The sequence below is a fragment of the Porites lutea genome, chromosome 5 (genome assembly GCF_958299795.1).
Source record: "Porites lutea chromosome 5, jaPorLute2.1, whole genome shotgun sequence".
NCBI classification, from domain to species: Eukaryota; Metazoa; Cnidaria; class Anthozoa; order Scleractinia; family Poritidae; genus Porites; species Porites lutea.
The window spans coordinates 22,238,201-22,263,612 of NC_133205.1; the positions used below are offsets into that span (position 1 = coordinate 22,238,201).

The 25,412-nt window shown below is 38.1% G+C and overlaps 1 protein-coding gene across 5 annotated transcripts; it reads right to left on the reverse strand.

The window, feature by feature from the left end:
• Nucleotides 1-701: 701 nt before the first annotated feature.
• Nucleotides 702-23,286, reverse strand: LOC140938552 (uncharacterized). 5 transcript variants are annotated; one of them, XM_073388041.1, is made up of 17 exons: nucleotides 23,113-23,285; nucleotides 22,515-22,579; nucleotides 18,227-18,990; nucleotides 16,847-17,024; nucleotides 15,926-16,013; nucleotides 14,815-14,930; nucleotides 14,437-14,717; nucleotides 12,904-13,783; nucleotides 10,417-11,799; nucleotides 9,488-9,742; nucleotides 8,323-8,855; nucleotides 7,435-7,778; nucleotides 6,487-6,640; nucleotides 5,237-5,486; nucleotides 3,759-4,337; nucleotides 2,851-2,914; nucleotides 702-1,637 (listed from the first exon to the last, which is right to left on the reverse strand). In XM_073388041.1, exons 3-17 carry the CDS (start codon nucleotides 18,923-18,925, stop codon nucleotides 1,631-1,633), a joined length of 5,811 nt encoding a protein of 1,936 aa, XP_073244142.1. In that variant the 5' UTR covers nucleotides 18,926-18,990; nucleotides 22,515-22,579; nucleotides 23,113-23,285; the 3' UTR covers nucleotides 702-1,630. The 5 variants fall into 5 exon arrangements, with proteins under 5 accessions (XP_073244142.1, XP_073244140.1, XP_073244143.1 ...); XM_073388039.1 differs by having other exon boundaries at nucleotides 2,851-2,917; XM_073388042.1 differs by lacking the exon at nucleotides 9,488-9,742 and having other exon boundaries at nucleotides 2,851-2,917; nucleotides 23,113-23,286.
• Between the last annotated feature and the right edge of the window lie 2,126 nt (nucleotides 23,287-25,412).

Genomic DNA, 25,412 nt, shown 5'->3' on the forward strand with positions numbered 1-25,412 from the left:
TATACAAAAGTACACAAAGAAAAGTAAAATTTGGGGCCAGTTTTGTCGGTACGGATTCAAGCCTCGCCATCGGTTTGTTCCCGTACTTAGACAAGCAACTTTCCTTCACTTTGTCTCCCTGTCCACCCGGGATTATAAATGGTTACCAATGACATACTTCTACTGAGGGTAGTAAGGGTAATCCTGCGGCGATGCACTAGCATCCCATCCAGGGGGGGAGTAACAATACCTGTAGGTGCTTCATGTTGCTGAAACCTCCGGTTAATTAAGTTCGGATGCGTATGCCTTATGACACCCCTGTGAGGGTAACCCTGCGGCGATGGCCTAGCGTCCCATTCAGGTGGGAGTAACAATACCCCTAGGTGCTTCATGTTACAGAAGCCGGGGGTAAGCTTTGGATGCGCAGTCCTTACCGCCCCAAAGCGTGCCTTTACATTTAGGGCTAAAATAGAAACGTAAACTCAAAGAAAAGTACACTCCCTTTCTCCCTCTTATACACATCCTTTTTTCCCATCCGATTTTAGTGTATTTGAGTAGGTGTGGACGTGGTTTTAGAACACGTAGGGCCAGGTTGACAGTCTGAGGTTAGCCCTGTTTTCATCTCCTGTGAGCGTAATTCTGTTTGTGTTTGTGTTTTTTCTTGTATGCATGCATTTCCGATATCTGGCAAATATAAATAACTTAACCTTAAGAAGAATCCGTCATTTCACAAATTGTTTTATTCAAAATTCCTATTATTCATGTCTCGTAACACTCCACGCAACACTCTGTATGTACATTATAATTCACTCAAAAAACTCTATCTAACAAATTCTCTACCTTACAAAAATACCTAGATTTACAAAAATAGTTTTTACCATCACTGAAGCTACTTGAAGGTGATGTTAAGATTTTTGGCACTTAATAAATAACATGCAAAGGAAAGGAAAGTTTAGCGACACGAAATGCTTAAAAGAATTAACATAGTAAGATATGTTTCATAAGAAGTAGAAAAGTTGTACTTTTTTAAAAAATAAAGTATTTGAAAAGCACGGTATAAATCGCCAAAGGCCGCTTGCAAATACATTCTAATTACAGTTCATTACAATTCTATGATTCTTTTAAAAGTTCGCCTATTGCATACGAATACAAAAGCTTAAGTTACCATATTAAATTTACCTAAGACACATGCATGAAAATGCATAGTCCATATTTGAAATTACTGCATATTGAATTTATTGCATTTACTAATCTATGCCTAAAACGTCATATTGCTCTTGGAGCTCGCTACTTGAGAAAAGAAAAACATTTCTTCACCCAGCTAGCTACCCAGCTTTGTTGTGTCTAAAAGATTAGATTATTATGGTACCATCATCACTTGGTGTACCAACAAAAAACTTTCAACGCATATTGTTTGACACACAAGAAACTATTAGCAAAAGGAACATTTGGCAACGTCATTTTTTTAAATGATAGGTATGGTGCCGTAAATGGCGAAAAGGAAAAGGAGACAATGTACAACAACAAATCAAGATTATCTACAAAAAAATCAAGTTGCAAGTACTTTGAGAAAATCACAATACACGTCAGTGTGTCCATTTACAAATATGCATGGTGTTAATGAATCAAGAAATCCCTTGCCTCTGATACCTCATGGTCTGTAATTCAAGACAAAAGAATGCATAAAATTAGCAGAAAAATAAAAAGGTATAGAGGTGGTCACGTGGCCATCATCGTTAAATTCCCAGAGGATTTTCTTGGTACACCAATATAGCCGCCGTGACGTCATGTGAAAACGGTCTATAACATCAATTTCAACTACTTTACAATGGCTTCAGGGCTCAAAGTTAGCGACTAACTGGTCGCATATGCGACTGTATTTTTGGTTGTGCGCCAAAAAATTCATGTGTAATCGCACCTGTGCGCCGTAAAACCCAAAGCACAGTGCGACTGACTTACTTCCGATTATACTTACGAACTCGAACTAGAAAGACGGGTATGTTTAATTGGTCTTTTCTCCCAATGGATTCTACGAACTCGAATGTTCTTTTTTGTTTCGATGTTTTACTCCATCCCAGACTCTTCTGTTTTGTAATAAACACCACTGACACATGCAAATTTATGCTACGAACGAAACACGTACTTTTTGCGCAATGGACGATCATGTCGAACGTTCAGTTTTAACGTCAATCAAAATAAAAACAGTGCGGATTAAGAGCCTTTTTTTTCCAGGTAAGAAAGTTTTTTAAGTCGTATTAATTTTCATTCTCGTTCGACACACTCATTGTCGTCAGTTTTGAATTGTTTTTCAAGTGTAAGTTTTCTTTAGTCACAACTGTACGGTCAAAAAGAGAAATTAGTATTAAAATCACAACGGTATTACCGCGTAGCAAATCGGCTGTGTTTTATCAATCACAGGACTGAAGTAAAAGTAACAAACTGAAGATGACAGATAGACGTGGCACTGTTAAGCTTTTTACTTTTTCTTTTGAAATAGATGCTCCCAACATTATAAGCTGTGCTCCTAAAAATTTACATCTGGTAGCACAAGTGCTCCCAAACTCAAATTTAAACTTTGAACCCTGGGCTTTGATTTCCTTTGGATTTCTTATCAGTTGGTATGTAACTGCCAGAAAATATTTTAAGTACTCGTTAGTCGGGTCGCCGGGTACTTACTAATACTTGCCTGTCGTTGAATAATTATGTATTCAGTTCATTGTCAGAGAAAGCAATGGTTTTTTAATCTTTCCTTAGGTATTAATAAAATCTAATTTATCAACCATACACCTGATCGTGTCATGACAAAATAAAAATCGTTCCTTGTATTTTTTTGTCATTTACTGGGCGCTGAAGTAATGTTAGTCAATATACCTTTTGGTCCTGTAATGCTCCATTCTTTGGCCAATATGTGGTGAAGAAGACTGCATAATAGATGCTGCTGAAGAAAAAAATGGCGATAAAACAAGTTGAACGTACCAATAGGGTACTCAGAAATGTCTGCTACGAACAATTACTCTTTTTCAGGTAAAAATTTTTAAACTCGTGAAGTGTTCATGGTGACTCATTCAAGCTTCGAGAATTTTTCAGTTTGAAAACTGACATGGTTATAATGTGCACCTCGTTAGAAAACTACAGAGTACAAAACACTATACTTAAAATCACTGTTAAGATGTCTTATACAGTGCATGTACAACAGTGTCTTGAAGCACTTTCTAGTTACACGTACGTGCTTGTGTGATTGAGAGGATCGATAGATAGATTGTCTTTCTAGATGACAATAAAAACAGTTAGGGCCGAGATACCGAGAAGAAATCCTAATCAATGCGTCACCTAACCACCGGCGCTTAAAAGTTCTGGCCCCGGTTGTTCAAACGTTGGTTAGCGCTATCCACCGGGGGCCGGTTGCTCGAAGCCTGGTTAGCGCTAACCGTTGGTTAAGAGGTATCAAAATGTATAGGTTTCCATGGTATTTAACGCTGGTTAGCACTAACCATGCTTCGAGCAACCCGGGCCGGGTAAATCTCTATCCAGCGGATAGCGTAATTAATTTCCGTAATACTTATCCGCTGGATAGTTATTTATCCGGCGGATAGCGCTATCCAACGTTTGAACAACCGGGGCCTGGGTGCGAGAGCTAATGGGACGCGCGAAGGTGACACGCGAGGGGAGAGGGAGCGTGTCCCCCTCGCGCGCCCCATTCTTTCTAGCGCCTGGAAATTGCTTTCAAGCGTCTACTACGCAGGAGAGTATGCATCACTCAGTGACATACAACAACTCACCATAAGCAGGGTCAAGGGTCCTCATAAGAGCTGGAGACATGTAACAACCCATGCGCGGGTCAGCTGCCAACCTCTGCTGTCTTATGAATTCCTCTTCAGTTAGAGCATCAATGTGGCCTGGTGTCAAGCGACTAACTGCAAGGTTGTTCGAGATGATGCTCGGATGAGCACGGGCGGAGCTGTCTTCACCTTTCAACTCCGATGCCCTATTAGACTTGGGTGAAACATTCTGTTCACTGGTGACACTGCGATTCCTGACTCTCTCCTCTTGAAACATGACTGGCGAGTGCCGAGATTCCTTTTCGGCTTCTTTTAGCCTTTGAAGTCTCTCATGTGATTCTGTAGTTGATAAACGCGAGTGGGGACTTGAGCGTGATGTAGGCGTTGATGAAGAACGGTCGCGATCCATGCCACGGTAAGGACTTCTCTCTTCCCTCTCCCTGCTAGTAGGCGCTGTTGACGTCACTAAGCTTGTTTCTCCATGGCTTGCCATTGGCATGCTCATGACCAGCCCGGGTGGTAGCCCCGAGAACTGAGAACCAACTAGCATCTGATGAGCGCCATATGGTAATGAACCCGCTACAGAATCACATGAAGATAGAAATAGTTAACAATCATCGATACTTGCATGTAGAAAACTTATTGGATTAGTTCTTGAAGTCAAATAAAATTGACATGGGAAGCTGAAAGTATTGTACTGTCAAATGTTATTATACGCCATAAAACTTGCCTGCGTCGCAGACGCTCTAAACCTTTTGTACAGACTATACAAATGGTTTAGATGAGTGCGTGGGCCGGCTGCAACGCAAGCTATATACTAGAAAGGACAACTTAAGAAACCCAAAAGGAGGAGTACAACGTAACAGCTAGTTTAAACGTAATCACGGTAAACCGTAAGAACTGTGAAAGTGATCGTTTGGCCGGGTAAGCGCTGTCCTGAATGTAACTGTTAGTGAACGTGACTGACATTAAAGTCGACAGCCACTGAAGGAATCATCATCAGAATTACGGTGAATAATTGTGTATCATCAGCTCCCCCTATGTAAGGTAATCGAATCCCGCTAATGATTGACAACCTGGATCCAAGTTCAACTGACCAGGAGTCCAGAATGGGTAACAACCGGTTTCGCTACTTGTCGAATTCGGTACGTCCTAGTTCGCAACAAATTCGCTACATATTACTTGCTGTAAACCACTGAAAATATTCCCTTGATCGCTGTAGAAAAAAGTCTTTTATTATATTTGTCGTTGTTTTAAGCTCGCCCCTCCAAGGGTGCAAGTTTTGGACTTTGCAATAGGCAGCGAGACGAATATGTAGGTAGCGAACTCGAACGTAGCGAATTTGACAAGTAGGGAAACTGTTGTAAAGCCCAGAATGCAGTACTTGGAATTCGAAATCTGCCTTGGATAACCTTACGTGGGGCGAATCAGTTTATGATGTAAAACTCTGGCTGTTGACTTGTCAAAGCCCAACAAACCTGCAGACGGATCAAAGTTGCTCATGCCCAGTTGTGCCGAAAGGTACGCTTGAAACTGTGTCTTTTCATCGGAGGCTGATAAGCCGTCTTTGTATCGTGACGCTGGTATAGGTGACCTTGAAGGTCTGGGAGACCTTGATGCAGACAATGATTGAGATTTCACAACTTGACTGCGAGGAGACCCTCGGCCGGAAGAATTTTCTGCCTCAAGAGATTGATATGCCCCCTTCACAGTAGCTGATACTGCCTCCTACAATTTAAAAGATACAAAGTGATAACAATGTTTATAATACCGCAGACGAGATGGAACCTGCTAAGATTACGATTTTTACCTTGAACCTCCATTCCCCACTACTCTGACCTTACTTCTATCCACGTGTAGTATAGATCAGCAACGCACGACGCACGTTTTTATTAATTTTTTCTTTCTTTAGTGAACGTTTGTTAAAAAGTACAAAGGCAAAATGGCAACGATCATACAAGGTGGTCAAATGTTAAGAAACCATCTTTTTTCTGTAAGTAGTTTTTAATCAGGTTGTGTTATCAAACTGATCGTTGTTGTCAAAAAAATGTAGATGCTATTAATTTCTATTGTGTGACGTTAAGTGTTTGATTATATTTTCTCCAACATCAACTCAACTACTGCAACTCCTGCCAAACATTACAAGGTAAAAAAGACGTAAACGAGACCAAAACGCAACGAGCTAATGCTAACAATAAAATCAGTTCCTTCAAGCACGTTAGTTTAACGTACTTTGTGTTAAAGTATTTCTGGAACCAATTAACTTAAAACGCGTTTCGGTGAAACACTTGGCTTATCTCTGAGCTGTAAGTTACGTCAAAATAAACACATTGTTTACAAACTCCTCTATAACTACAGCAACGTGCAAACCGAAGCAACAACTCCCAGCATTATCGCGCTAACAATGTTGCGTGTTGTTGTGTCCGTGTTTCAGTGGTGTGCAAACGGACGAAACAACTCCCAGCATTATTGCGCCAACAATGTTGCGTGTTGTTGCGTCCGCGCAGCAGTGGTGTGCAAACGGACGCAACAAGTCCCAACAACACGCAACAACATGCAACAGGGTGTGCAAAAGGACGCATCATGTAATGTCCAACAATGTTGGGAGTCGTTGGCCAACAATGCTGTGTCCGTTGCACGGGGTTTAATGATACACTATAATTATACATGTTATAAAAGCGGTAGCTAATTTCCTGACATTAATCAAAAAGAGTGTTTAATAACAAACCGGAGGTTTAAGATGAGCAGCCATTTCTCTGGTGCTCCTGACACCATTTTCTATCCCTTCACTTTCTCGGTTGATAGCAAGTCTGTCTGGCTTTTCAGGGGTGGTCTGTCGTTTAGGTGGGAAGCTGGCACCCATCTGTTCCTTTTGTAACTGCCTTAATTAAAGAACAGTATAAGGACTAAGCAAAGTACAACTAACGACTGCAATAGGCAGACTAAGAGTGGTAATTTCCAAGAATTTATTAAACAAATTTTAGACTGAGACTGCACCATTCCAAATTGTCGCTTCAGTCTATCCCACTTTACATACACCCACAGTATGGTTATAGCTGAGGGTTTTCTCCTTTCCGGCCCTCTCTTTTTAACTGTACTGTCAGTTTGAGACTGTGCAACCTCTCTTTACTAAGCAACTATTACAGTCAAATCTCTTAGATGGACACCCCTACCCTTGCACCAAGAATCTATCTTGGTGTCCACCTTAAAGAAAGTCAAAAAAAAGTATGGAGAACAGTTCTAGGCGTACGTGTTAGAGAGGTGTATCTTATAGAGGTGACTGTGTAATGGAGAGTTGACTGTACCCAACTAAGTATACTTTAGACACCACTTCAAAGCTAAAACATCATCCACGAAAGCCTGAAAGCAAGGGAGCAACTCGGGTCAAAAACAATAAAAAAACATAAAAAAAGCCTTTATAATGCTTCAATTCACTTTAAAAACTTAACTGGCCATTTTGTGCTTAAAGCTGTGCGTGAGATTGGGTCGGTATTGTATCGAATTGCACTATGGGATTGTTTTGGGGATGCTGGTGTATGGCTTCTTTTATTGGCTGTTATCAGGGTGCACAGGGAACTGAGTAGGACCTATCCTCAACACAATCCCATGGTGCAACTCAAACCAACACCTGCCCAGCTCAAACCTGAATAAAAGATAAAAAGAAAATGGTTCTTACTTTAACATTAACATTTGTTGGTGGAGTTTCTGCTGCTGAAGGAATTCTTCCAGCTCACCCTTCTTCTCACTGGCATCATCTCTAAACCTCTTTTCAGCCGGTTCATCTGCTGAGGGTTTTGACATCACTTTAGGGGACAAGTTCTTGGAGACGTAGCGTGAGCTGTCACTCTGACCGGCAAATCTGCGCAACTCCACGTCACTGACATCCACGTGAGCTTGAGAAGTCTTTTTGGTACCAGATTCACTGATTCTTCTGTCATCTTGTGCTCTGTCACTTGATTTGGGAACATCTTTTTTCTCAAAATGTCTGGATTCTAGGTGGCTTGAACTACCACTGCTTCGCTAAAAATGATGGACATTAACAATACTTAGAAAACAGTTATAACTGCATGCAATCCTCAGCAACTCATTGTTGTCCTAGAAAATTGCTACTTTGTTGCTTTTATTTAATTTTTTTCCCACAAGGATAACTTTAGAAACATAAACAAGACCATATGGAGTGAAATCACAAGGTGTGAAAATTCTTACAATCATGTCCCGAGGTAACTAGCAAAACCAACAGGAGATGTATTTTTCAAGAAAAGGAGGGAAGAATTGGGTATGTTGCACCCTCTGAAAGTTGATTTTAACAGGAAGAAAGGCAGGCTGCACCTATATGGAAGTTCACAGGAAAGTAGAAGTGGTTAAAAGGTGTTAAGAAAGAAACGCAACATGAACCTATTTACATGGAACCAAGTTCCTACCATAAGGTGACAACATGTAATTTACACTGAAGGATACAGAATAGCTAAGCACACCATTCAAAAAGACAAACAAGCGGGTAAACGACAGTTGGGAAATTATGTTTTACATGAATTGGGCTTCAATAAATTGTGCAACCATGCACCTGTTTCTCTTGCTCTAACATCATTTGCATCCACTGGGCAGCAAGTGCTGCTTTGGGGTCAGCGATTCCCTGTAAGTATGCCAGCTGGCTGAGGTTCTTTACCATCTCTAGTGGCATGCTGCCACCCTGCATGAATGGCTGATAGTACTGCTGCTGTAATGTCAGCTGCTGTTGAAGCTGCAAGTTTCTCAACTGCTCTGCAGACATGGGTTCTTGTGACCTGAAGCTTTGCTCGGCAGCAGAGTCCCTAGCATCTCTTCTCTCCCTTTCTTTTTCAAGTCTTGACTTGTCTTTTGCAAGATCCTCTTTCACAATAATCACATCTGAATCTTCCCTAGCGCTATCTTCTGACCCCCTTGCTTTCTGATATGAAGCTACTGGTTGAGGACTTTTTCGGTCAGGTGGTGTTTTTGGTACAGCTAAAGAGCGTGACACTGGTGATTTTGATCTTCCATATGGTGAAGGTGTTCTCATTGAAGTCTCACTTTTCCTTTCACTTCTCATTTGGTCACTCATTCCTGAGGTCTTAATCCCTAGTAGAAAAGAAATGAATGAAATGATCAATAATATGTACAGCAAATTCTCAAACACTGCATGACAAGTGGTTCTCTCTATCCAGTTGTGGAGGATGATTGCCTCAGAGGCCAAACACAGCATCTAAAAACACAAATTAGTCACTTACACATCTGTAGTCCGAGAAAACAGCTGACATTTTACGACGCCACCACTGGTTTACGTTGACGTCAGAGAAACAAGCACAGATATTCCATACTGATGACACCTCACTGCTCAGATCTGGGTAGTGCTTCTGATTGGCTTAAGCAAATTTTCCACGAGGCAAGATCGACCAGAAGCACTACCCAGATCTGGGAAGTGATGCATCAGAAGTATGAAATTTCTGTGCCTGTTCTCTCAGATGTCATTTTACAGGGAAACCAGTGGTGGCATCGTGAATTGTCGACTGTTTCCTTGGTCTAACAAATCTGATGTTTTGTGCTGTGTCACATGACATCACAGCAGCCATATTGGTGTTCCAAACAAATCCTGTGGGAGTTGGTCTCTTTTCTTATGTAAAAAATTTCTTTTGTTGCCATAAATTTGCATGGATGCTGGCCACGAGTGAATACGCTCTATACTGTTATCAAGTTTACAATAGCATTTAAACCTGGTCTGATGATTGGATGAGCTGATGCAGATCCCTGGGTTTTAATTCCTGGTCCAGTGGTTGGTAGAACAGGTGGCAGACCAGAATGAATGGCAGGACCTGGACTCCTCTTCGATAACACTGGTGATACCTCACCCACTGGAATGGGCACTTGGAGAGTATTCATTTGCTTCGTTTTGGACTCTGCTTGAGGCAGATCTGCAGGATCATCATGGGCACTTGGAAGGGGTCTTGGAGAAGCGATGCTGTGGGATACTGGTAAGGCACAGTTTATAGAAAAATGTTTTGAGTTTCAACAGCCTGTTTGGTATTCATGATTTTAGTTATTTTATTATTAGTATTTTTGCTTTGGTTTCATTTCTTTCAGAGTGTTCACTTTATGAGCCAGTCACAAAGACTAGCAATTAATACAAAGATATTACATTAAAATAAATTATTATCTCACTGTTCTCTTAAGGGGAAGTGAACAGGGGTTATTATTATTATTATACTGAGTTACAAAGCATTGAGATATACAGTATTATCTAGTGCTATGCACCAAACCTGAGGGGACAGTTGTTTAGAATTAACCAAATCAGTTGAAGTAAAATGAAAAACCTCAGAAACTTGCATCTTCATAAATTTATTGCAAATCCAAAAAGAAGGTGATTTTTTAACTTCCAGTAAACAATGACAAGCCAAATTTCATTGCTTTCTTAGTATTTTGTGGAACAGCTTTTGCCACAGAAACCTTGTCTTCTAAAACTGTTGCAAAATAAGATGCCATTTTCACTCCCATGCCAAAAAGGTAAATTATAACCAAAAATATTGCAGTTATGGGAGCCAATCAAGACAGGAAAACTGCTTTTCACTGATTTGGTAAAGTCTAATGGGTAATAACTTATGTTTATAGCTATGCCTTACATAACAAAGAACAAGAGGAATGTTACCTGATGTAACAGATGACCCACCAACCGATGTCTTTTGTTCAAAGCCCTTTGAAAGACTTGATGCTAACCCACCATCTGAAGCTCTAGGATATGGAAGGGCCACACCAACAGGGAGTGATGGTGGCAGTGAATTACTGTTTCTTGAAATTAATGTTGGGTGTGGTCTGGAAAGGGCTCTGGCAGCTGTCTTGTAAGACTTTTCATGATTTTCTGTTTCTTGGCTAGGGTACAGACTTTTCCTGTTACCAGTTGAGTCATTATAACCTGGTCTGCTCTTGGAATCCACAAATGCTGTTTTTGTGTTAGACTGGTTCAAGTTCACTTCTTGTTTAATTCCTTTTGTTCCCTCTGTATGATGGAAATCATGTTCCACAATCACAGGTTGAAAAGGATTTGATGGCTCTTTCCTGTCTGCTATTGAGGAATGCAATTTAGCGCTTGAGGTTGAGAAAGAGGAGGGTGATTTGGAGTCAAACCCTGATCTTGTAGAAGGAGACAAATTCTTCACAGTGCCAGTAAATGAAGTTGCCGAGCTTGGGCTTTTTGTCCTCAACTTATCGGGCAAATTGGGATTTCTGTTGAAAGCCTCTGGAGTTGGACTATGGGTTCTAGCAATAGTGGCAGCAACACGAAGCTCATTGTTTGGGATCTTACTGATACTAGTATTCTCTTCCAACTCCAAGGAATTCTTAGCATTCCCAGTTGTTCTTATGCTCTCAGAGGGTAATTTGCTACAATCTGAAGTCAGCTCAGAACTACTTGTAGCTCCATTACGCAGAAGTTCTGGATATCGAATAGGAGCTAGAGTAGTTTTTGACTCTGTACTTCCTTTCTTATCCATATTTGACGTCCTAATGCATTTATCATAGAAGTCATCACCATAGTTTCTGCATTCAAAGACTCGGTATCTCACTGATGGAGCATCAGTATTAGTTAGTGGTGGTTCAATTGCACTACGTGAAATACTCTTAGAAACAAGATCCTCTGTGGAAATTCCTCCACTTGTAGTCTTTGGAGTCTTGTTTTCTACAGCTATTAACCTTGTATCTGTGTTCCCTTGCAACGTCACTGATGACTGTGAAAGAGAATTTGTGGACTTGCTCCAAGCCTCAGTTTTTATACTTTGGCACTCTGACAAGGATTTGGTTTCTTGCTTCACGTTTCTCTTACCATCTCTGTCAGTGTTCTCATTTCTCATGTCAAAATAAAAGCTGCTTCCAAGCTTAGTTCTTAGTGAATCAGAATTTGAGAAGCTCTCACTGGATTTCATTTCTGGTTTCTTTATCTGGGTTAGGCAGTGCCCTGAGTCAGGAAAAGAGTTCTCCCTTTCTTTCTCAGACTTTACTTTATCAGTAGCCAAATCTTTACTGGTGTATTCAGAATCTGTGGTAAATAATTGTTAAGGAAAGAAAACTTGTCAGGCACTTATTAAAGGTAAATTAAATACAGTACATTTATGTTTACATACATGATTTATTATTTTCATATACATTTGTCATATTTAATTTGAACTGCAGTTGCCATTTTAATATATTATTTGTGCTTCTAATACTAATGAATGTCAAGGTATTAAACATATGGCTATCCAGGTGTCCTATAGATATCCAGTTTTTAGAAATAACAAGAACGCTCTCAAAAGCATTTGTCCAGCTTGCTTGGAGATTACATATAAGCCTTGAGGAGGCAATTAACTAGAAACAGGATTACCTCTATAAACGTTTTTCAGGTCCTACTTCATTGACATTTGAGTATTCTTCAGGATATTAATTTACTTTTTATGTCATATTCGTCTATTTGTTTTGTCAATCATATCCAATGTGCGTTTAAATACACAAAAATCAAGGGCCCCAATTCGAGAGATTTATTACATCATTGCCAAAGAATGAAAACAGGATGAACATGGTGCATCGTTTCAATCATCGCTAAAAAAAAAACAGCATGCTCACAACAATAATAATTAAGACTCATTTGCATGATTATGAGACACCCGGCTCATTAGCATCACCATCGAAGTTTTGCTCAGTAAGATTCTTCTTTTTTTCGAACACTCAATAAAATTGAAAGGTTGACTGGAATAAGGCTTCAAATACATGTATGTGATTTCTGATAAATGGACACATTCTGCACCCACATTGCTTTGTATTGACTAGTAAAACAAAGAGAGAATTTGACTCTACATCAAAAGTCACTGAGGCCTTATTCCATGTCCCTTACAAAATTAATGCTTTACACTACTTAACACTTATACACTGTAACCAGGTACTCAGTGCTGAAATATGACGTTAACAAGCCAGCCAAATGGGACTGGAAACTGCTGCCACTTAAAGAGACTGTGTGGAATCGAATAATAAATTAACCAAGTGACACCTGATGTCATGTCAAATTCTCCCTTTGATACACAACCATACACCGAAGACACTATGGGCCCCTTTTCAATGGTACCCCTACTATTAAACACGTAAATTAATCCTTTTGTTGTTGTCTTACCTTGCCCAGGGTCAATATCTTCTTCATTCTCACTAATATCTTCCACTTCAATGCCCAGCTGGTTAATAAGTCCTACTCCAGTGTCAACAGCCTGACGTAAATCAACTGGCTGCATGCCAGGAATGCATAACTGGCCCTCAAACTGTTTATTGCTTAGACTGTTATCCCGAATAGCTTTTTCTACATCCTCAACCAAGTCTTGGGATTTACCACTACCATTCGCCACACTAAACCCACTGTCAATAACAGTTTCCCAAACTTCTTGACTGTTTTGAGCTGTCTCTTTAATCGCAACTTTGCCAGCTGTTGGCATTTCCCCTGTCTTTGCAGCAGTACTTGCTGGTTCTCCTAATGATGCATGAGCCACAGCTGAGCCATTAGCATCCTCTGGTGTGACATTCTCAACTTGCACACATTTCGCTCCAGTTTCCAACTTCTCTATTGGTTTGAACCCAGACTTGGAATCTGAAATTCCTTGTTTACCTTGATCAATGCCAAGTTCCCTATTTTCCTTTCTTATCTCATGTTCACAAGCCTGTTGGCACTTATCAGAAATTTCTACAATAGTTGTCACAGGCTCTTCCATGTTGCTGTCCTCCTCACTGGCAGGAATTGGTGATTTGGATATCTTTGCCTCCTTTGCATTTTTACCATCTAATGTTGGTTCCGGTGTTTCTCTTTTCTTGTTACCTCTCGATAACGAGTCACTCTTTTTCTCATTCATGGAAGCAATGGCAGCTGCTAGGGAAGGTGACATGCTTCTTGCTCGTGCACTTACTCGTGACGTTCTTCCTTTGAAACCAGGCTTAGTATCAGGCTCTTTAAACTCTTCCACAGGAGAGGGACTGGTGCTAGCAGACCTCTCATCTGATTGGTTGGACTGGAATAGAAAGGAGTGAATTACTTTTATTTTAACAAGTTGAGCATATTTTTTTCAACTAGTAGAGATTAAAAGTAGAGATGAAAGACAATGGTTATGGTGTGGTTCAATATCATCTCTTGTTTAAATTTTAATTGCCTTTCTTTCACGCTCATTATCATACATCATCACAACCAAAACAAAGGAAAATAAAATTTAAACCAAACGTAAAATTAAACCACAACAGAATTTAAAAAAACCATAACTTTCAATATGACTGGTATATACATGTACCCTGCAACAAGTTATCCACATTCAGCTATTTCAAGTTTGAAGCACACAACCTCAAAAATCTAGCACCTTGGGCTCCAGTTTGCTTCACTACTTTAGGCATCCTTCCAGTAACATCAAATGTAGTGGTTGGCATACTCATTATGTTGTGGTTAATTTGATTTTTGGTTTAAACTTTACTCTCTTTTGTTTCTAACTCATTCTCATACATTAACTTAGCCAGAAAGAAGGGAAAATGAAATTGACCAAGAGAAAAATGGAATAACTCATACACTACACAACAGTACATCTGTAGGATTGATACAAGATTCCAAATATGTGGGTTCCCTCATTACAAAAGCATACACAGTAGCTGATACTAATGTTTATGATAAGATACATACTTCCTCCAAGTGGGCATGTGCCTGATGATAGCGTAATCCATTGATATGCTTATACTTCTTGTCACAGCCAGGTTCTGGACACTCTATCAAGGTGGGAGATGGCTGAGGAGACACAGTTGTCTTCATTGTGCAGCTTCGCTTGCCAGGGCGTGGTCCATCCTCGTCATCATCCATATTTTTCGCTCTCCTCTTGCCAATGCCTTTGAACACTTGAGATTTTGGAGGTGGGCCATTGGCAGCTCCTTTCTTCCTGCCACGCAACTTGTGCTTTAAAGGTGTGGCTGCAAGTTGTGAAAGATACATTGTGCACAGGGTATTAAAAATCTAATCCAGATCACTACTGACACAAGTTAACTGGGAAATGGATGAAAACTATACCTTCTTTAACAACTCCTGTAGCAGACGACTCTGAGATGTTCTTCTGTCTTCTCTTTCCCTTTCCTCCCTTTCCACCCATCTTTACTTCATTTTCACTTCCATCCGCAGCAGGAAACCTGTGAGAACAAAGAATGACAATTTTCAGGTGTGTGAAAAAAGGAAGGGAGGGATACTGCTCACAACATACAACATAACATACTGTTCACAACATACAACATACTGCTCACAACATACAACATACAACATAATTTATGGCACTGGTCTGATAAAACTACAGTGACAGGTGTTTTTACACTAAGACTACAGTATTGCCCTGTCATATAATGATCTGTAAGTCAATTCTTAGCTGGGGTCCAAGTACATTGTAACTTACTAGTACTTAATTTCGCGGCTAATTTAATTTCTTGAATTTGGCAAGAGAGTATTTCACAGGGTTTTATTTTCACAACTTCAGCATGCAAATATGAGAAAAGGGCATTAAATTTCACGATTTAGGCATTCTCAACTTCATTTTATTTGTAACAAATTTCTGAAAAATTTCAAATTTCTACTTAAACTGGAAAAGCAATAAGTGAAAGCTTCACAAATTAGTGTTATTTCACTTACTCACAATACAAAACTGAGCTTACCAGCGTAACCAGTTTTGAATAAGTTATATTATTATAGATACATATCCTGTAAACTGTTGTTGCTATTTCAAGTTCATAATATTTTTTTCTGTGATTTAAATTTTTTACTTACGTATTTAATTCTGAGTGCTTAAATTTCATGAGGATTTATTTTTGCAAGTCTTTAATTCCACAAATTTTTGTAATCGCGAAAAACCCAAAATAAATTAAGTACCAATAAGGTACATCTACTAGCAGTAACAGATAGAGTCAGTGTTTTATCAGATAACTAGATTAATTCAAGTGGGTTAACCATCTAATGGCATACATTATACATGTAGGCTCTTGATTGTCTGATGCAGCTTCTCAATGTTCACATCTTGAAAACAATTATTAAATCATAATTGTGCAAAATTTGATGTCAAGAAGACCACATATCCAAGCCTCAGTCAAAGTAGTGATTTACTTAATATTCACAAACTTTGAAAATGTATGAACAGTACCTTGGGCTGGCCCATGCATGCTTGGAACAGTCTATCAGTGAGCCGCAATAAAACTTGTTTCTCCATTTGATATTTACAACCAATACCCCTAAAACAAACATTTCAGAAAACGCAACAAATCACAGTTTATTATTTTTAGTTAAAAAGTCACAAACGTTGGTATTATCATTTCTACAACAGCTAATTGAATTGTTGGATCTGAAAAAAAAATTACCATAGTAAAAATGAATTGGCAGCTTTGGTCAGACATGAAGGACACTCACATTCAAGTGCAGTTTGTAGTTTTACTGAAGAATGTTAAAACGTATTACTTTTAGAAATGTGCTACATGTACATGTATCTACTCCTGGACCAGGTTGTTCAAACCACTATCCAGCAGGCCCCCATTGTTCAAAACCTGAATAGCGCTATCCACAGGATAAATCACTACCCAGTGGATAAATATTAGGGGAGCCAATTGCGCTATCCAGTGGATAGAGATTATCTGGTGGATAGCACTATCCAGCTTTTGAACAACTGGAGCCAGATACATTGTAAGATTAGGGAAATCAATTGTGTTATCCAGTGGATAGAGATTTATGTGGTGGATATCACTATCACCTTTTTGAAAAAGGTGTAAATCTACATTGCTCAAGACTCTAAAAAGTGATCTAAAATTCATGTTGACTTGATTTTTACAATGCAATATTGTTTATACTTGCATTTTAGAGTATTATTGAATTTTACAATATCATTAAAATTCGCTGAAACCACTCTACTTTCTCAGACAATGACAGGAAGAAACCTACTTTCCATTGCCTCAACTCCAATAAATTTGAAAAATTAAAGCCAAAAATATTACAGTAAATGAATTTGGTAAGTTATTGTAATAAGGTTATATATCATAGCCATCGCATACCAGAAAACTAAAGTTAGCCATACCTCCTATTTCATGACAGACTATCCCATGAAGTGTCACAGGAACCCCAGGAGACACTGAGGTTGAGCCACTCTCATCTCCAGGACACACTGAGTTTGGAAGCTTTTCAAGAAGATCAGCTAATGGAATATTACTGCCATCCAAGCCTGCCATGAAACTTTGCAATCCTGTAGGACACATCTGTTTGAACAAATCAAATAATTGGTTAATTCTAAAATGTACCTTTATCCATAATTTTGCAGTTTATTTTTATCTTTTTGTACACAACATTTTCCTGTTCTTATGTACAGTATGGCAATGACTCATTATGTAAAAGTTAGAGGACAAAAAAACAAGAAAGCAAGTGGTACTACATGTATGTAAAAGTACTGGCAAAGAAGTTTCATTTTATCCTTTCATGACTATGTGCTCTGGCGAAAACAGAAAGTGTCTAGCTGTTACACTACACACACAAAATCAAGCCAAACCATTAATCAGCTCTCTTTGTTAGGGAATGACTGCAGGCTCTACTTTTCATATATGAAAAACCATTGTTACATTCCTAGACTTTCACTCAACTAAACAGGGACTGCCAATGGTTGATTTTTGGTCACATGGCCTTGACCAAAATCAAATGTATCCCAATTGCGATACATTTGAGCAATTGTAACCCGCTTGGGATACATTGCAGCACGTGATCAAAACATGGTGGAAAGAGGTGTGACAGAAGGCGGGGAAAACACTACCAGTTTTCTTTTTTGTGAATGAACACACAACAAACATGAAGCTTCAAGCTAAAAAGCAATGATTTTCAAAGTTATCCTAGAAGAGAAACAGCAGCTGGTGGAGGAAAAAGATGCAGATAATATGAGGAAAGTACTTTGTAAATCATTCATTCAGTGGTTTTGAGAATTAAATGTGTGTTGTATAAGCACCGAGTTGACTGATTTGATTTGCTCCGGTCATTCTTTTGTTGCTGTTGAAGTGAAAGTCTAGAAATATAACACAAAACTTCATGGCAGGTCCCACGGGAAGCCAGTTAGTTTTGTTTTCCCTCCAGTCCTGATGTTTTCCTCGACTTCGTCGTGGGAAACTTCAGGACTCTTGGGAAGACAAAACTAACTGTTTTCCTCGAGATCTGACATTAAGTGTATGATATATGCATTGCAAATCAAATGGTGCCCCCTTTCAACAATCTAGCTGCTAGAAGATTAGGAATTCATTTACATGTAGGAATGAAAAACCAAAACAATAATGTACAATGACTATCAACACTCAACAGTAGGGTGTTAAAGTAAATTTATGACTCTTTTGACTCTTCATCCCTACACTTTGGGATTGAAAACAGCACAAGATCATTACATGTACATGTGTGTGTATTTCTAGCTGTAGTGTAGTAATACCTCTTGATCATCTGGCTCTTGCTTGATCTTTTCTGTCTTTACACTCTTATCATTTCCATTTAATGAGATATCATCATCATCATCTTCGTTATCCTCGTCCTCATCTTCATCTTCTCCTTCATCATCATCATCATCCTCATCATCATCATCATCATCTTCATCCCCGTCATCATCCTCATCATCATCATCACTTCCATTATCTTCTCCATTTCCATCTGCCCCAGAATTGCCACCATTGCTAGAACTGTTCTCATAATCTCTAGTACTTTTGGATATTTTTCTCCCGCGATTTCGACTGTTGCCTTGAGACTTTTGATTGTAGTCCTTGTTATCACTTTTTCTTCTACCGCGACTGACAGCTTTCCCTCCCTTTGATGCCTTATTAGGACTCAAACACTTATCACCAACCGAAGATATGTCACCTTGGTTGCCCACTGCTCCATTCTCACTTGAAGGTGAAGATTTATCCAAGGCACCATCAGTCTCTCCGAATTCTTTTTTGATTGTCTCAATACTTTTCAAAGATGATGGTAAACACACGTCATCTACTCCTTGAATTGAACTTCCACACCTGCTCTGGTCACCTTTCAAAGCATCCTCTTTTTTCACTCCATCACCTTGTACATCCACTGTGTCTAATTTTCGCCCAAGGTCTTTAGCATGAGGTGCACAGGATGTTAAACCAACTGAAACTGTCATTGTTTAAATTCAAGGGCTAGCAGACTGTTTGTAACTCATGCAGAACACATTTACTTGTCACGACTCTGAAAAACAAAAACCAAATATTTATGAAATTAATATGATAGTTTTGAATAGGTGCCTGTGATAAAGCCCCACATGACAATCTGATAAACTGATAGATTTTCTCCCAGTTTACCTTGTATGTGCCTATAGCTCAATTCAAAGGGGAAATTGATATTAGATCAGCAGTCACTTAAGGGCCTTATTCCACACAGTTTTCTTTAACCTTCACAAAGTATATAATAAATATTTATCTTACCATAAGAAAAATGTGGAGCTCATTGCGAATACGAAAAGGGTTATGTCTTAATATTAGTTTGGAAATCAATTTGACAAAGAGTGCTAGTGTTCCACATGACAGCAAACATGTACATGACTGTCGTTTCCTTTCAATATCAGAGTCAATGTATGCCAACAAAACAATGCGTGGGATAATTTCAGGAAATAACTAAGGGCATCAAGATCAAGTACTTATAGACCCCACATTATTATATTGCAAAGCATGTGGTGTTCATGCTTGAGTGACATTCTTTTTCAGTTAGACGGTTCATGACATCCAGACAAATATAACATTCTTGAGAACTCTAAAATTAATTACAGGAAGTTAAAATGACCGCACTTTGCAGCTATTGGTTCAATATTCTCTCTAGCATGTTACAATGCCTGACCATCAATATACACTGCCTGCATACACAAGGCCAGAGGTAGTTTAAAATCCTTTGTTTTGCCCAGTCACCAAAGAAACCCAAATCAAGAGCAATATTGTTTATAAAAGTGCACATGGACTTTAACATATACCCCCAGGCAATCAGTTAATATTTTCACAAGAATAAATCTTCGCAAAACTGTTTGAAAACACTGCCGACGTACAGGATATGTAATAAAATTGAATGCCTTTAAATTAGTTTTATTTTTGTGTTAAACGAAACTAAAATTTAATTTCAGTCCAGTTTGTCCTCTTGAGAAAACATACATGTACATGTAATTGTCTCTTCTTCAAATTAATTCTTTGTTTCAATTTGAGTCATCATTTTGTCATTACAATATTGGCCATAAAACCAAAGAATACTTGCCATGCATACATGTACTTGGATCAGAAGACCTGAATATTACATGTATGGCTCTAATGACCAAGTTTTTCTCTCTTATATAAATAAATAAATACTCTTTGATCACAGTGCAAACATAAAGCACCTGAGCATGTTACGTTGCCATTGTGAGAACCTGATTACATAAGGTAAAAATTATTATTATTGCGTCTCTTAGTAAATCTAAAACCTTAACACCAGGCATTAAACATGCACTTTTTAATGTTTAAAGAAAGGCAATAAATTAGCAACATTAATAAAACCTTTGTATTAGCATATTAGTATAAGTATTCTGCCCCATGTGACCATAAATGCCTAATTTTGACAGTGTGGAGAGATTGGGACTATAAACCAAGACTTAATCTTTTCAAAAACCACAAGATAAATGTTCGAAAATCACTGTCTTTTGTAACTTGTGCATTGTGATTGTTTTTTCTTCACTAAGAAGTTAGCTACAAAGTAGAAGCAACAGTATTCTCATAGGCAAGAAAAAAATTAAAGCCACTTGAAATTTTTCAGTATTCAGACTTTTGAGAATGTATTTCATGGAAGAACATACGATTGAGATCACCATGGTAGGTGTAACTATTAATTTAGTTCTAGGAGTGAAAGGTACTGGACATAATGAACAACTCTATCAGAAATCTACTTTGAGATAACTGATGAAACAACATTATTACAGACATATTTATAAAATAATAGCACTGCATTGCAAGACATTGTTTCAAGGGAGGTCCGTTTTAATACTTCAAATGAACTGCCTACATGTACTTTAAAATTGTACTTGAGGGGGGTTTAACATGTTGATATACAAGGGTTAAATGAGTTACCTTACTTAGCCAGTTCATGCATTGCAAGGTATGAAGAAAAAAGAAATACACCTGTAATTTTTGTGATGTTTATAAATCTCTTGCATTTAATATTTCATAAAAGATAAGAGCATTCCATGATATTACATTTGTAAAATAAGAAACTAGAAGATAAGACTACTAAAAATTCATGAGAATGAGATTTTTAAGGTCTACGTGCAAAAACGGTTCTAAGAATAGTAATCTTTGAATGCGTCTATTGAAAGAATCATGCTGTTTTAAATATTTATCAAACAAAATGCAAATTTGTTACAGGTCACTTGACAAACACAGTTGCGTAAGCCACGCTTCATTTCATTTTCAATTGCCTGGGAATATTAAATAGTTAAATTTTCAACTACATTTCACCAAATCAAATCTGGAGAAAACACTTCAACTATACTAAAATGTATCACAAATATGATCTATAACAATATTATTGTGTGACTACCTGTAATATGATATTATTTTTACATTCCCCAAGCTGAAGTTTTACTTTTCAAATATACAATAGATACAATACAAAGGCCCTCTAGAACAATTAACAATGGTTATCACATGAGAGATTGTCACTGGTTGCAGGGATGTCCAAATAACAAAGTCAACCAGGCCTCTGGAAAAAACACTAAAGACAATAGTCCACATAAGATTTAGATAAACGTTTAACTAGATAGGCAATATCACGTTATTTGAAATCTTCATCAAAAAAAATTTTGCAGCCAATAAGTCCGTGATAAGTTGCAATTCTATTTTAACGAGCGAATAAGCGGGAAACAATTTAAAATCAGGAGTTAAATCCTTTTTCTTGTGGTTTTTAAATCATTACTGTTCGATCGAAAAGACATGTAAAATTAACAGGATGTTTTTACAATGGCTAAAAATGGCTTAAAAGGTAATCCCGGAGGACGTACAAAAAGTGTAATTGCTTCAATTCATTGAAAACCTGAAAGGCTGTCTGGGTAGAATCTTGGGGCTAACTCCATAAAATTCTGTAAAAGGGATTAAATACTTTAATCCCGTTGTAGGAAGTTTTATAACATACCAAACGATTTTCTTTCAAATTAACGAAGTATGTGACATAAAATGCAACCTAATCAAAGGATTTAGCTTTATCAAAGCTTTGCTTACGTCAGTGTCTTGCTTGAATTGTTCAAAAGCATAAAAACAATATATGCTGTCCACCGCGGTTAAAATTTCCGCTATGGAGAGCACGGTGTTATTTTCAAAGTAGCACATTTCAAAATGATGGAAACAGATGGGAAGGAAATAAAAACACTGACGAAAACAGACGTATGCAAAACTTTTCCGACCGTCAAAGGATTTGCGAGTCCGACAACATGTATCAAGTTATCAAAACAAAATATCAACACATTTTAATAGCTCGCCCGTTTATCGGCTCCATCAAATTGCTTGTAAATTTGAGAAAATTGAAATTGAAACATTTTATTGCGAAGCCGATATTCAATTTACTGACCTTTAATTTTTTCTTATATAACTGGGGCGCGATCTTGTTTACGTGAACTATTCCCCTGTGTGGTCGTAAGCTAAGTTCTTGGTCATGTCCGTTCGCACTCAGGAAAAAAAACAACGTATGCTCATTATAACGCTTACCTTTTAATACAGCACGTATAGCAATCATCTGCCTCAAAAAGTGGAAACTTCGCAACAGTATTAGCCTGCAAATTTACAAAGAAAGTGTTTAAGCCTGTATAAAGTCTTATCAAACCATGGTGTAAAAGACGTAGCGTGGGCCACTCAAATGGGTGGGCAACAAAGATCGCTTCGACAACAATCAGAATGTAAAATTTAGAACATGAATGTTACTCTTGTCGTATTAAAACAACGTCTACGACTAGGGCCTATTTAAGTAAGTTAGCGTGCAATATACTGATTTTTCGGCGAAAGTGATAAAATTAGAAATTCAAATCGCCACAGAGCTATGTTTGTTATTCATAACATTACATATTCGACGATCACTCCTGTAAAATTACTGTTTTCGCCATTCAAACGAAAGAAAATTATCTTGAAACAACACCCTAACAGAAGCTTTGGCAATTTAAATCCATTAACAGAACCATTTCCCTTTCAAACTTCTTAATTCCTGAGTTGTTCACGATTTTACAGTTCACGCCATACATATACAGAGATACTTGAAATACCAATTGGCTCAAGACGTAGATAATAAAAAACCATAAAATGTGATGCAAACCTCGCAAAGCTTCGTCCTCTTAGTTGTAATACCAAGACCAACTCGTTACAGATCCAGTTTCACCAAAAGAGGCGTTTTTCGCCCGAAAATAAAGATTTTACAGCGTTTTAAACAGGACAACTTAAAAAAGATGCCAGCTACAAAAAGGGTCGGGCGGGATTTGAGCCACAAAAGCAATCAGCAACCGAACTGGCCAATCAGAAAGCTCAATTATCTTGTCACGCTTCACACGCTATGTCACCGCCACGGGTCGCCGATCAAATACAAACGCTGTTTCTGTTTATCTTTTTACATGTAATTTTCTTCTCCACGAAAAATTATCAACGCTATTTTCAATTGATGAATGCTGAAATCGAAAATCCTTTTCTTCGAGAGGGCAATATCTCCCAGCGTTATCGAGGAAAATAAAACTAAAAGCAGGAAAGCACTTGCGGAACTTTTAGACGCTAAATTTGGAACCGGTCTGACAGCTATAAAAGCTTCGAACTTCAACACTGCTGACAGACATAAACGCTCTCGAGTCTTAAGAAATTTGTTTCTGAATAAGTATAAAAATCCCAAACAGGTCAATACCCAGACAAGAATTAATTTTGTGTTTTTTGTGGCATCCCGGTAATATATTTCGCATACTTGCGGGTAGAAATTAAATTTATATCTGCCTTACCAGGGTGACAAAATAACACTTTCGGGGTGTGACGATGACGAGAAAAATAATCCCTAGAGGACATGCTCTGGATTAATGCCAGTCATAATACTATTGTTTTGGAGCAGTCGAGGATAACATCCTTCAACAAGCCTCTAGTAGTTTCTATTGACAATGTAGAAAGGTGCCCTTGGTTAGTCATTGTGGAAAGCCAATATTTCCGTGAAAGCCACTTTCAACCCAATTAGATACCATCGACGAATTAAAATCGGTAGAGATAAAATTGGCAAGGAAACACAGACAACTAAGACAATGGTCTAAATTTATTTCAATATCTTCACGCCTTTTTATCATTCTCGAGTTAACTAAAAGAAATAGGGAATAAAAATGCAAATTCATTCGTGAAGCACGTAGAGTAGAGCGTTTGTCTAATTCCGCTAAATCATACATTTTTGCTTATAAATTTGCAACGAACCACAAAGTTAATTCTTTCTATGGGGCCAAACAAAGTATACGATATTTAATATATTAGCATTAATTGTTTCCTCCGCGTTATAATCGAAATCTCTGATACTTATGCAAATTTTTTTAAGAGAACAAAAACAAAACTCATATGTGAGGTACGTTCTTACCTGAATAGGTGGCGAGAATTTCATAATTCTCATAAAATTTCAGGAACAGTTTTAACTCAAAAAGCCCAGATCAGAGAAGAAAAAACGGCTGTAATATCATCAAAGATAAACCTCAGAAAACAATACGAACACACATTTACACACGTGCGAGAAATAAACGCAACAAAAGATACGATTGGTTTTCCGTAGACCATTGTTTTGATAACCACTATAAATTATTCAACGGAAGGCAAATGGTTGTTCAATTCAATTGATTCATATAGTCTTTACAAGGTGAGAAGAGGGTCTTTTTTACTGTTGATGTTGTCGCTCAGTTGTGTTATTTTTACATCGGAAAGAAGGGAGATCAGACAAGTGACTTTCTCGTCTAACTCTTGATTTTGTTTAGAGCTACTATTTAAACTTGACGCTGTGACCATGATGAGGCCAGCGCAAATTTTTGCGACCTGCACCAAATTATAAGTGTTTATATAGTAACAACTGGCTACTACAAAGGCACAATGTTACGCAAGATAAAACAAACTCCGAAGCTTCGGGGAAGGGTGATGAAAGTGAAAACTATTTGCTTTAACCAAATATTAATTGGAAAGAAAGAGTCTTAAAAACAGGCACAAATAAATGTCAAAAGTAATACGCTTTTTTTCTTTTCCTAAATTTTCTTTTTCGTCTTCCGCTTTATGCTAATTGGATGTTGAGTTTGTTGAACCGACAAATTTAGCAGGTTGTGAAATTTAAATCAGCGTTTACAAGGGAAATTACATGTAAAAAATCTGTTAAGATGGCATAGTTTAAGGACGACAGCTATGAAAAGTATATCACTAAGGCAAAGCTAGAACAAAACAATAAAAGGGAAAGTCGAAATCCAAGGATGTTTCTTTACTTAAAAAAAAGACTACTGCAAAATTAACTAGTAGGTAGCAGAACTTTCCCATACCACCCACGCGATCTTCGAAGAGCCTGGATTCAAAAGATATTGAGACTCCATAGAAGGGCGATTACCAGAGACTCTGATCCTCTCCACAGTT

Bases quoted from the DNA above. Each gene is read 5' to 3' on its own strand.
- LOC140938552 (XM_073388039.1), bottom strand. From the start codon at position 18,925: ATGACAGTTTCAGTTGGTTTAACATCCTGTGCACCTCATGCTAAAGAC. The intron at 17,025-18,226 runs GTATTACTACAC...TTGTTCAAACAG, and splicing joins AAGAGCCAGATGATCAAGAG to ATGTGTCCTACAGGATTGCA. The intron at 6,641-7,434 runs GTAAGAACCATT...TCTTTAATTAAG, and splicing joins CAACAAATGTTAATGTTAAA to GCAGTTACAAAAGGAACAGA.